Source organism: Molothrus ater, chromosome 7, assembly GCF_012460135.2.
Source record: "Molothrus ater isolate BHLD 08-10-18 breed brown headed cowbird chromosome 7, BPBGC_Mater_1.1, whole genome shotgun sequence".
Classification (NCBI taxonomy): Eukaryota; Metazoa; Chordata; class Aves; order Passeriformes; family Icteridae; genus Molothrus; species Molothrus ater.
Window position 1 is genome coordinate 38,099,530 of NC_050484.2, and position 12,049 is coordinate 38,111,578.

The window sequence follows — 12,049 nt, forward strand, 5'->3', positions numbered from 1 at the left end:
AAGGCCTAAAAAAGCCGTTATTGATTACTTAAATGTATAATTATTGAGCATAGGCCCATGGGGTGAGTCCAGACTTCCGTGAAGCATTTTGCACGTGCCGCTGGTCACAACCCTGTGGCAGAGCTGTTCAGCCGGTTTTGGGTGCCCCTCACTGTGCACTTTCACGACGTGTTGTCATCAGCTTGTCAGTGACTGTTACCAAGAGAGTGTTGGGGCCCTCTGAAGTCGAGGTCAAGGGCAGCCCCAGCTCTCCTTACCCACCCTTTGGTCCCCTCAGAGCCACTGGCTGTCCAGCAGGCTAAGCACAATCTCCCCTTGGCAAGCCCATGCTGGCTGGTCCTGCTCACCTTGTCCTTCCTGTGTTTGGCAGTGCTCTCTGGGATTAGTTTTTCATCAGCTTCCCAGCTGCTCAGGTGAGGCTGTTGGGCCTGTAGTTCCCCAGATGTTCCCCCTTGTCCTGGAAGTCAGGAGTGAGAGCTGCTCTCTCATAGTGCCCTGAAGCATCTCCTCTCCACAGCCCTTCACTGCAGCTTTTAACCTCAGATGTTCCCTTTTCTCCCCTTCAGGCTGACCTTGCAGACAAGAAGGGCCAGTGTGCTTTGGTGCACAGCGCACTGAGAGGGCACTGTGGAATCCTTGAGTTCTTGCTCGGCCTGGTTTGGGTGGCTCCCTCCCAAGAACAGGATTCACTGAGGAAGCGCCAGGCACTGCAACAAGCTCTCACAGCGGCTGCCAGCATGGGGCACTGCCAGGTGGGTTGGAAATACAGCTCCTCCAGATCTGTTTGACATTTTCAGAACTGTACAACAGTGCTTGCAGCTATTTTTAAAAGAGGCTTGGAAAGAATTGTTGACACTTCTGATATTTATTGTAGTATATATTAGCAGCTGGTTTAAATGCTCTAGCTGAGTATTGATAATTCAGTTTGCTTCAGGATTTGTTTATATGTAATTTTCTGTCTACTTTGTCCTCCCTGTCCTTGGAAGTAGTCCTAAATCTCTAGTGGTGGTGATGACTTTCTGTATCACTGATCCACCCAATTATGTTTCTACTTCAGGTTGAATTTTTCTTCCAATTTTTCATTGCATGAAATCACACAGGCTTCAGTTTTTAGCTTGATGCACATGCCAACTTACAGACTTCAGCTCAGTGTCACTTAAGACAGAAATTTGGGAAGGAACACTAAAAATAAATGTATGTGTTAAAAATAAACACATAAGAAGTACTAAAAATGCTTTAGATATTTAGGTAATACAAGTATGTCTTCTGTTCATTGGGAAAATAAACTGTAAACTGTTACTTGATAGAGAGTAATGGGTAAGTAAAGATATGAATGAAGATCAACTGTGCAAGAGGACTTAGTTATGTAGTGAGTGAGTGCCAAAATGGAAACAAAATCTCTTCAATAAAGCTGTTTCAATATTTACTTCTTTTAAATCTAGTTTTAAGTTGCTATAAGATAAAGAGTGTGATCTTTGAAGTTGTTTAGATGATCCAAATATAGAAATATCTATGTGCAGTTAATTTATTATATGGTATATAAGCCTTACAATATAAACTTGAGGATTCTGATGGTTAACTTGGATGAATAGATCATTCCTTTACTCCCATGAAAGTTCTTGTTTGCTGTCCGTTGATTAAATGAAAGCAGTCAACTCCTGAATATCAACAAAAGAGATCACATTAATCATAAATACATACCTGAAAAATGTCCATCTTTCTCTATTTTTAAGACATTAAGAAGCTGTATTCTTAGCTGAAAAGAAGATCTGTGTGTTTCATGAATTTTAATAAATTATGTCCTAGCATTTTGAATCCTAGGATTTTCCATACATTGTATACAACAGTTTTCAGACAGCCTGAAAACACACAGATCCCTTCTCCTTTCCTGCCTTTGTTTTTTCCTGTAGCATCCCAAACTTTGTTAGTATGATTCTTCTCCCTCACCTGTTGACTGCAGCCTCAGTCACCATGTGCCCCATTAGAAAATCTATTTAAAACAGTCATGAGAAAAAGTTTTCATTTAATGATCTTTTAGCAGGTGGTTTCAAAACACAAATTTCCTTAATATTGTAGAAACACAGCAAAGCTTAATTTAAAGCTTATTTCAGCTTTAAAAATTACCATTTATTGACATGTGCTTAGACCATTCTGGGAAGAAATTTAGAACAGGTAAAGCTATAAGAAATGTGGAAGGAAAAACCTAGGTATCACCATTTTACAAAATGTATGCAAATATTCTCATTTTTGCTCTCTTGTTTTAGATGATCTGGAGTTTCCTCACTGAACTAGGAGGCTTTATTTTTGCCATTGTTTATTTTGATTATTCTGTTCTATATAGGCCACATGGGAACTAATTAAATCATAGTCATGCCAAACAACAAATTCACAGAAGAGCACTGGGCTTTTTTTAAATTGTTTTCAATAACATTCACTTGTCTTAAAAGTCATTCTAAAGTCCTACTGAATTTGTTTTGAGTAATACTGATTTTCTTTTCTATTGATTATATGCATTGAGAGAGAAGCACTCTCAGTTGTTTTACATCTTTTTCTCCCTTGTGTCATATGAGTGACAACTGATGCTCTTGTGGCTCAGCCCATCTCTGCTCAATGATTTTGGCAGGTGGTTCATTACATCTTGACAGTTGAAAAAGACCATGACATGGACATCAATGACACTGATGCCTTATGGGGAGAAACAGGTATTTCCCTTCTTGTGTGTTTCATAATTAACATTGCTAATTTAAGAATAAAGAGTTGTTAATCTTACTTTTTAAATTTAATTCTCCATAATAAAAATAATGGAAAATACCAGATGTAATAATAAAATGCAGTTTATAAGTATGGTTTTAATTTACTGAATCTATGCATCTCAAGTATTGAAGGACTATTTTATATTAAAATTACTGTAAATTACTGACTTTTTAACTAAATGGAAAATTGTGGAAATACAGTGCTTAGGTTTTAGTGTGGAATTTTATGGGATTCTCTGTCTGAGAACCTTTGTTTAAATATCATTAGTTTTCAGGAAATGCTGGGCCAAAGCCTCATTTGTTCTGATTAGGCAGTGGAAGCAGAGACCTGCCTTTGGGCATCTGGGAAAGGCCAAATGTCGTTTTTAAGGCAGACTGCAATGCCTGCACTGCAGTTCCCTGGTGTGCCTTGTGAGTGGCATCTCCAGCCCATGGAAACAGCCGAGGGTGAGGGAGCAGCATTGGGATGATGGTCAGTGGCCTCTCACATCCTAGAGAAGCAGATGTGCTTTGTTCCTACACGTGTACAAAACCCTTGTTGCAAATCCAGCGAATTCCAAAAGCCATATATCTGTTTCTAAATTAATTCTGTTCTTCAGTATTTTCCTGTCAGTATTTTTTATTGAAATCCTTGCATAATACATTGGGAATCTTCACCCACTGAAGAAGTGAACTCTCTAAAAGGGGGATTTTTGAAGAAGACTCAACTCTTTTGCTTGTATTACTGATATCCATAAAAGTTACTTTCCAGTTGTTCAGCTCTAAACAGTTGTTATAACTGTTACACAGTGCAGTTTCATCAACTGAGGAGTGAATGGGTAAGATAAGTGCTAAAAAAGAAAAAATTACTTCTTCCTCTAGTGTTTGTAATTTCCTTTACTTTCAGCATTCATTGGAATTTAAAAAAAAATTCTATTTGACCGTGTTTGAAAATGATAAAATCACTTCTTAGAAGAAAATGGAAGTTACTAGGCTTTAGAAGCTGGAGGAGCAAGTCCTTTGCTGATTCTTGCATAAGTCACACGTTAACTCATCTTTTAATACTTGTTGGCATGACTGGTGAGGCTTCAATACAAACAACAAAATTTAAATCTCAAGTTCTATTTAAAACACAATATGAGCAAAATAGAAGAGGTGGAAAAATTATGGTGGGGAAAGTATTTTCTTTTTTTGTTCTTTTCAGCTTTCAGTAAGTGTCCCACTGAAAAGCTGAAAGAATGGGGATTCAGTAATACTCACATATTGTGCATGTGTCCAAAGGCCAAATAAGCCAAGAGCTGATGTTGATGCAAATGCTTTCTCTAGCGCTGACAGCTGCTGCAGGAAGAGGAAAGCTGGAAGTGTGCCAGTTACTCCTCGGGCACGGAGCGGCCGTGAGCAGGGCCAGCAGGAGAGGCGTGCCCCCGCTCCTCTGCGCTGTCCGGCAGGGCCACTGGCAGGTCTGGCACTGCTCTGGGGATCCTGTGGGAGGCGGTCCCTCGTTCCTCCCATCTCTAGTTCTGGAAATAATTGCTGTCAATTTTCTAATACATCTTCGCATCTGCTTCAGAGGGATGTGCTCAGAAGCTTCACTTCCAAACCCTTTGTATCCCTGGAAATAACTTAAAAAGCACATTGGCGTCACAACAGTCTTAGTTATAATATACCTGAAAAATAAATGTGAGTTTAAAATATTTTATTTCCTAGACCAAGATCAGAGGTGATTTCAGACCTTTTGTACTGCTGCTGTGCAGAAGAGAGAACCTTGGATTCAGAAGCCTTCCTCATGCTGGCCTCTCCTGTGAGGAGAAGGCCTTGAACTGCAGTCAGGGCTTGAGCTACATAGAACTTCTCAGTGGTTGCCATTAATACACCTTAGTCCTCTTTGTTAAAAGTTCATGATATTATGGCTGAAATCTCAATCTGCCAATTTAATAAAATCATAGAGTTGGTAAGATTGGAAAAGCCCTCCAAGACCATCGAGGCCAGTTGCTCCCCAGGCCTGCCAAGGCCACCAGTAACCCATGTCCTGAAGTGTTACACCCACATGGCTTTTAAATCCCTTCCGGGATGAGGCAGGTGGGAATTCCACCCCTGCCCCTGTGCCAGGGCTGGACAGCACTTTCTAAGAAATTCTCCTAATATCCAATCTAAACCCCCTCTGGTGTAAGGAATGTATTTTTAAATTGATATTTTCTGTTTCAGATCGCTAAACTTCTAGTGGAACATGGGGCTGATGTGAATTTAAGTGATAAGCAAGGCCGGACACCACTGATGGTGGCTTCTTGTGAAGGACATCTGAGCACTGTGGAATTTCTCCTTTCTGAAGGTAGAAAATAAATAGCAGATTACAGCTGCACCAGGGATTGCATCTGGGTGAGTTCAGGAATTTTTCCATTTAAACAGAGAATCTTCATAACAAAGTTCATATTATTTTACAGGTGCAACTGTTTCATCTCTGGACAAGGAAGGACTGACAGCTCTGAGCTGGGCATGTCTGAAAGGCCACAAGGAAGTAGTTCAGTATTTAGTAGAGAAAGGTGCAGCCACTGATCAGACTGACAAAAATGGACGAACACCCCTAGACTTGGCAGCTTTTTATGGGGATGCTGATATTGTAAGTATAACAAAACATTCAAGAAAAAGTTACCAAAATTTAGGATTTATAAAAAATATCGCCTACCAAAATAGGAAATTTGGGGAAGTAGCCAAGAGGGTTACACTGCTCTCGTCTTGACTGCAGTGAAAATGTTTGCTCAGGAAAGCATTTTCTAGATAGGTAGAAGCCCAGAATTACGCTGCAAACCCACAGAGGTCCCTTCTCAGGGTCCTGGTCAGTTGATGCTTTTGTAGACGAAATACCCCAAGAAGAGGTGTAAGAAGAGGAAGGGCACACTCAGGTCTGTGTGCACTGTGAACTAGACAGAACAGCACACGCTGTTCTCACACTCACTCACAGCTGTGTTTCTGCAGCTTGCATACACAAGGTCTGTTTCAGCTGCTGCTGTGGTGTGTAACTCACTATAGCATGTTGTCCCATTCAGCTTTGTCTGAGTTAACTTGAAATTGTAAGTGATAGTGGCTTTGGTAGTTTTCAGACACTGTGTTTTTGCCCATGACACTGGGTACTGGAGGCTCTGCTGGAGAATGAGGGGTGTCCAGGCTCCTTCCTGTCCCTGGATTTGCTGTAGGTCATTGTCCTGGAGTGGTGCCAACTCCCATTTCCCTGCCTAGACCCTTCAGCAGGTCTGTGCTCAGCTACTGGCCAGGCTGGGACAGGGACAATGCCAGTAGAGAGGTCCTTGTGCAGGCCCATGGCTGTGGGTCACGGAGCTTGTCCACGGGCAGGACTCTTGGTGCCTCTTCCCTTACAAGATCGCTGCTGGTGGCACTTGAGCAAGTAATGGTTATGGGAAAGAGCTGCTGCTTCCCTCCAGCCTGCCTGTGCTGTGGTGCCTTTGGTGGGTCTTAGATGGCTGTACTGTACTCAGCAGCATATGCTCAGTGTGTTTCAAAGAAGATTACATGGTACCTTAAATATTTCCTTGGTCTGCCTTTCATACCAAGAGCCATGTTACAAAGCATGTTTCATTTCTTCTCCCAGGTGCAGTATTTGGTGGAGAAAGGAGCAATGATTGAGCACGTGGACCACAGTGGCATGAGGCCACTGGACAGAGCGATTGGCTGCCGCAATACCTCAGTTGTGGTCATGCTGCTGAGAAAGGGAGCCAAGCTGGGTTAGTGAAACTGCCCTGCACCGTGACAAACAGCTGGGTTCTGCTCTGCCAGAATTAGTTATTTCTGTGAAGTAGGTGAAATAAAACACCAGATTTTTGCAGGCTGTCTGGTTTGCAGATGCCCGCCTAAGATAAACAATCTCCTTTAAAGGCAGACACACAAGACTCACTTTAGAAATTAGGAAACGCAAGGACTTTTATTCTGCTCCTTCTTTGATGTGTGCTGATGGTGAGGGAGTTACTGTATATGATTACTCTGCCTTAATATATTGCCTTAAGACAAGAAAATGGTGATTGTGCTATTACTGATACATAATTGTGGCACTATTAATGATTTAGATTAGGAAGCTTTACTTTTAAATAACACTCTTCTAATAAACTATAGAACTGTGTATTTTTGCAAAGGGTAGGCCAAAGAAATGTAAGTTATGTATTGCCAGTAGGCAAGTACATGATGCAGTTGTGTATGTGATAATTACTGAATATTTAGTACATTCGAATCACTATTTCATATTATTTGGGTAGTAAGTGTGATCAAATACAGATTCTTACATAGGCCTGAATTTAATTGTGACTTCTATACATTCCTTCACAGCAGTGAAATGTATCAGACCATTTAATACCTGGCTGCTGTCCAGGTGGTGCCAGAGATGCATTTTAAATGCGTGCACCCTAATTATGATGATAATAGTAATATTGGTTCCATGTAGGTGGAATATATACTGAAGTAGGACCAGGCTTTCTACTGTGGTAGACAGCAGGAACACACTTTCTTCCCTTTTGTCAGAGACCCTTAAAATTTAACTTGCAGGAAATGCAGCGTGGGCAATGGCCACCTCCAAACCCGATATTCTCCTGATTCTTCTGCAGAAACTGATGGAAGAAGGAAATACACTCTATAAAGTAGGTGGATTTTTCTTTTTTTCTGGCAGCAGAACATTGGACTTCTGCCTGAAGGTAGACTGAATGCCTTTATGCCTCCTTTTCAGTTATATAATCTAACATATTACAACTCTGTTTAAAACAGAGTAGTAATATATCAGATTATATGATTTTTTTTCTGGTACTAGTAGTAGTACATATTAGTGCAAATATTACCCTTGTCAAATACCATTAAACATTTGAGTTCAGAAAGGGACACAAACTCTGATTAACATGCAGGTTCTCCCTGTGCTTTTCTGACAGTGTAGTTCATACTGTGTATATTTATTAGAAAATCTCTCTCTGTGTTTTCTGCTTGAAGGGCATCTCTTGTTAGATGTCAAATATAAATATGCTTTTTGGACAGTATTGCAATATTAGACGTTTGTGAAAAACTCCTTGTTCCCTAAAATTTGCAGAAAGGCAAGATGAGGGAAGCAGCACAGCGCTATCAGTATGCACTGAGGAAGTTCCCAAGGGAAGGGTTTGGTGAGGAAATGAAAGCCTTCACTGAGCTGAGAGTTTCATTATACCTGAACTTGTCACGATGTCGCCGCAAAACAAATGTAAGCTCTTGCTGTTAGTCTGCTGCCTCTCTAGCATTGGGAATCTGAGACATATCCTACTGCATTACTGGGTTGTGTGTGGATATCTATCTGTGCTATTTTAGAATCCTTTTCACTATATCCTGATCTTGGGATTTATCATGTCAATAAATGGGTGGCTTACAAGATGAGGGCATGTTGTCGTGGGGGATCTATTACAGCTGGTCTTACATCATGCAGTAATTGTGGAATGATGAACTACTGGATCTTTGTGGTACTTTTAAAAGACTGAATGCAAAACATTGCTACCTTTGTTATCAACCAGCACAACCAGGTGCCATGGCTGTGCCCATGTGTGCTTTCAGCAAGTACCTGCTCTTGCAGACTGGGGCAGGAGCCTCTGCCACGTGCGCTGGCTGCGCTCCTGCAGCCAGAGCATGACCCGCAGCTGGCAACTTGCTTTGCCTGGCGCTGTGTAATGGCGTGTTTGATTCCTTCATTAGGATTTTGGAATGGCTGAAGAGTTTGCTACCAAAGCCTTGGATCTGAAGCCTAAGTGCTACGAAGCCTATTATGCCAGAGCGAGAGCCAAGAGGAACAGCAGGTACTGCAGAGATTTTTTTTTTAACTTGCCATTTTTAATAACGTGTTCTTTTCTGCTAGTTGCATTTCAAATTTGCAAAGAAAAAATTATTTTTTAGTGCACTTTACATCTGTACTGGGTCTCTCTTATCAGATAAAGTCAACCACATCCAAATAACGATATTGAATACTCTGTAAGTACTTATGAGGCAGTCCAGAAAGTAACAAATTCATATGAAGAGGGATTATTTTAAATGTAACAGTGAATAGGTCTGCTGCTCCACATGACTTAGCAGAATGTGACCAGCAGTGTGCCACCCAATTCCAGCACTTGATTGTTTATTGCCAAGCTTGCAGTTTATTACTGGCTACTTTGATAGGAAATAATATGATGAATCGTTAGCAGTTGAAGACAAAAATAAGGGGAGAGAGGAGGAACCATCTCTTTAGGTTGAAAGAATAACAAACTAGAGTGGTGTAGCTGAAGTACAGGAAGAGGTGCCTTTTTGATTCACCATATCTTTTCTAAACATCAATAAATGGTCATGAAGCAGAGTTCAGCAGGTTCCTTTCTCTAGAGGTAACTGTGGAAGAGCTTGTGAGACAAATTGTCATTTCCTGGTGTTCCCAGCAGAGAGTTCTCCTGCCTGCCTGCATGGGGTATCAGGATACTTTAGGGAAGCATTCAGGGTTGGGTCTGTGCTTCCACCTTAGTTAAGAATTTCCTGAGGTGGAGAATTTCCAGTTGTAATTTGTCACCACCTGCAGCAGGAAGCAACAAATCAGGACATTTTGCTAAAAGGGTGGAGGTGGAATTAGTAGTAGGCAATGCTGGGACACAGATTTGCCCCAGTTTTCATTGTTTACTTATTTGTTCCTAAACAGAAAACTACTTGCTGCTCTCTCTGACCTACGGGAAGCCACTCAGATATGCCCCAGCAATCAGGAGATAAAACGTCTCTTGGCTCGGGTGGAAGAGGAGTGCAAACAGTTCCAGAGAACACAGCAACAGAAGCATCAGTGTCCACAGCTGCTTGAACAAACCAGCAATTCTGATAATGAGGAGGAAGGAATTGTATCAGGTGTGAACGATAATTTTAATCTTCAAGACAGGGAAGCTGACCTGCCACACCCCAGTGAATCTGTTTCTCCTCCACAAAGGCTGCAATGTTCCTCTGCTGCTTCATTATTTAGCAGGACCCTTCAAGAAGGTGTTCAGAAAGCTCAGTGTGTGTCCCCTCAAAGCAGAACAAGCAACAAATACCTGAGAGAGCCAGGTTTGATTATGCAGCCAACAAAGCAGGCACAGATTGTAAAAACGAATCAGCATCTGAGCTCCATCCAGCCTGGATCTAAACCAGGAAGCAGTCAATGTAGCACCAAGCCACAATCATCTTTGCAGCATCTTCCCCACAGTCCCTTGCTCATCTGGCACTGTGGAAGTCAACAGGTGGATAAGACAAACATATTTTCATCTGGAAGCATTTCCACAGATCCCACTGCTGAACTGCACAATGAGAAGTTTGTGTCTAGCCAGCGTTCACATCCACAGCATCATGAGACTCTCTCTTCTCGTTCTTTTGCTTGTAAATCTAAACCTGGTGACACATCAACAGCCTCTGCTCCAACAAATTTCAGTGACTCAAGGGAGCAAAGCCCTGTAGCCAGTGGTGGCTCTTCTGGCTCTCCATCCAGTAGTGTGATTCTTGCCAGCTCATCAAGCAGCTTCACTTCAGCCAGCAGTTTGTCAGGCAGTGTTAAGGGGCTGGGCCCAGATGTTCGACTCAAGGAGACCAACATCAGTCAAGCTCAGGGCACTGAGCACCGACCTCGCAATACCCCGTTTATGGGAATCATGGACAAGACTGCAAGGTTTCAGCAGCAAAACACACAATCTAGTCGCACTTGGCACTCTCAGGCAGCAGATGGATTATCCACAAACGTTGCTTCTGCAGGCATTCAGCCCTCCAACTTGGAGCAGTTCTCAGTTAAACACTACTCAACTAAGGGATCCTCTACAGGCGCTGCCCCTGGAGATGGCAGCCAGAGCAGCGTGCAAGCAAAAGAACGTGAGGAGCTCCCATGCCAAACCCCTCCCCACTGTACAGACAGCAGATCACTCAACCAAGGTTCTCATTTATACCCTGATGCTGTAGCCAAACTGCCATCCCACAGCACTCAGGACGGCCACCTCAGTCACGTCACCACGGCAAAACCAAAGCGATCGTTCATTGAATCAAATGTATAAATACTGTCCTGTACATTGACAGGGGAGACTGGGCTCACAACATCACAGGGGCTGACTGCTCTACAAAACACTGACTGCCTCGGCATGGCTGGGTCCCAGGGAGCAGTCTGTGTGGGATACAACCACTTCCAACTGTTCCTACCATCACAGGCAGTGACAGTAACTGGAATAACAAATTAGTGTAGAAAGACTTAATTAGGTTGGCCTAGGAGCTCGAGCAGAGAAATCCTTCCTATCACATGTTACCATTAAATAAGCCTTTCCTTTCACATATGGCTTCAGTCTTGGCTTTTGGTTCTCTTGCATCTCACACATAGTACTCATGTCTCTCAAATGCTTACGTGCTGATGTCTCACAGCAGCGCTAAGGGTGATAATCTGCTGCAGAATACTCAGATCTGTACATGCATGCATTTTTTTCAAATCAAATTATTTTATCACTTTTCTAGTGGGATCTAATTTGGGTTGCATGATGTACATTTAGGAAGCATGAATTTGTGTATGAGTACACTATAAGCAGCCATGCTTTGATGTGTAAATAAAACTATTTTTAGTAAATAGAGGAAATTAAATAAAATGAGTGACATTTGCATGTCTATTGGGAGGCTTTGACCATATTGGTTATTGCACTGAAGAACACACTATTATGGCCTATTAACAATAATCGCACTTTATATAGGGTATCTAATCACCTTTGGGTGCTATCTTAAAGCAAAATGATTTATTGTTTATTTGTGAAAAGGTACAACAACTGAATGCTTAGTAAATGTTTTTATGGGAAACCAAGAAAGGGATGAACGTGAAAGTTTGAGGAACAGTGTATGTGCAGTTGCATGACAGAATGAAGTTGAGATGTTGGTTTTTTAAGGAAATGAGGATTTTTATTGGCAAGAACATACTGAAACTGAACTGCTGCAGTGACATTCCTATGAGTGCAATTCAGGTGGAGTGCTCAGCTTTCTATTCTTCCCATCATGCTTGATTACAGTGTTCGGTGTACATTGTAAACAGCTGTACCCAGCTCTACACATCCTTTTGCAGTTTGTATCATTACACTTCAGCTTATTTATTGTTTACTGTTTCTTTGATATTTTGTACAAGTCCCATATTAGTCTTGTCCTGTAGTTCTATTTTTGCACAGCTACTGTACTCTTTCCGTACAAAATAAAGATTATTAATATACCTGTGGGATGAGATGCAGTCCCTGATGGTTACAGGAGAAACTCTCTCCCAGCTTTTCCAACTACGTGTCCAGTAATGGGGAACAGAGGAAGACACATTTTGG

General features: G+C 41.8%; 1 protein-coding gene across 4 annotated transcripts in view; it reads left to right on the forward strand.

The window, feature by feature from the left end:
- Window positions 1-11,946, forward strand: part of TANC1 (tetratricopeptide repeat, ankyrin repeat and coiled-coil containing 1) — a 60,303-nt gene extending 48,357 nt beyond the window's left edge. For all 4 annotated transcript variants that reach the window (XM_036386737.2, XM_036386738.2, XM_036386739.2 and 1 more), the window contains 10 exons: window positions 567-752; window positions 2,624-2,702; window positions 4,059-4,192; window positions 4,938-5,061; window positions 5,174-5,349; window positions 6,337-6,469; window positions 7,281-7,372; window positions 7,810-7,956; window positions 8,439-8,539; window positions 9,403-11,946. In XM_036386737.2, the coding sequence (XP_036242630.1) occupies window positions 567-752; window positions 2,624-2,702; window positions 4,059-4,192; window positions 4,938-5,061; window positions 5,174-5,349; window positions 6,337-6,469; window positions 7,281-7,372; window positions 7,810-7,956; window positions 8,439-8,539; window positions 9,403-10,765 (2,535 nt within the window). In that variant the 3' untranslated portion in view covers window positions 10,766-11,946. The remainder of the gene's footprint in view (window positions 1-566; window positions 753-2,623; window positions 2,703-4,058; window positions 4,193-4,937; window positions 5,062-5,173; window positions 5,350-6,336; window positions 6,470-7,280; window positions 7,373-7,809; window positions 7,957-8,438; window positions 8,540-9,402) is intronic.
- Window positions 11,947-12,049: the final 103 nt, after the last annotated feature.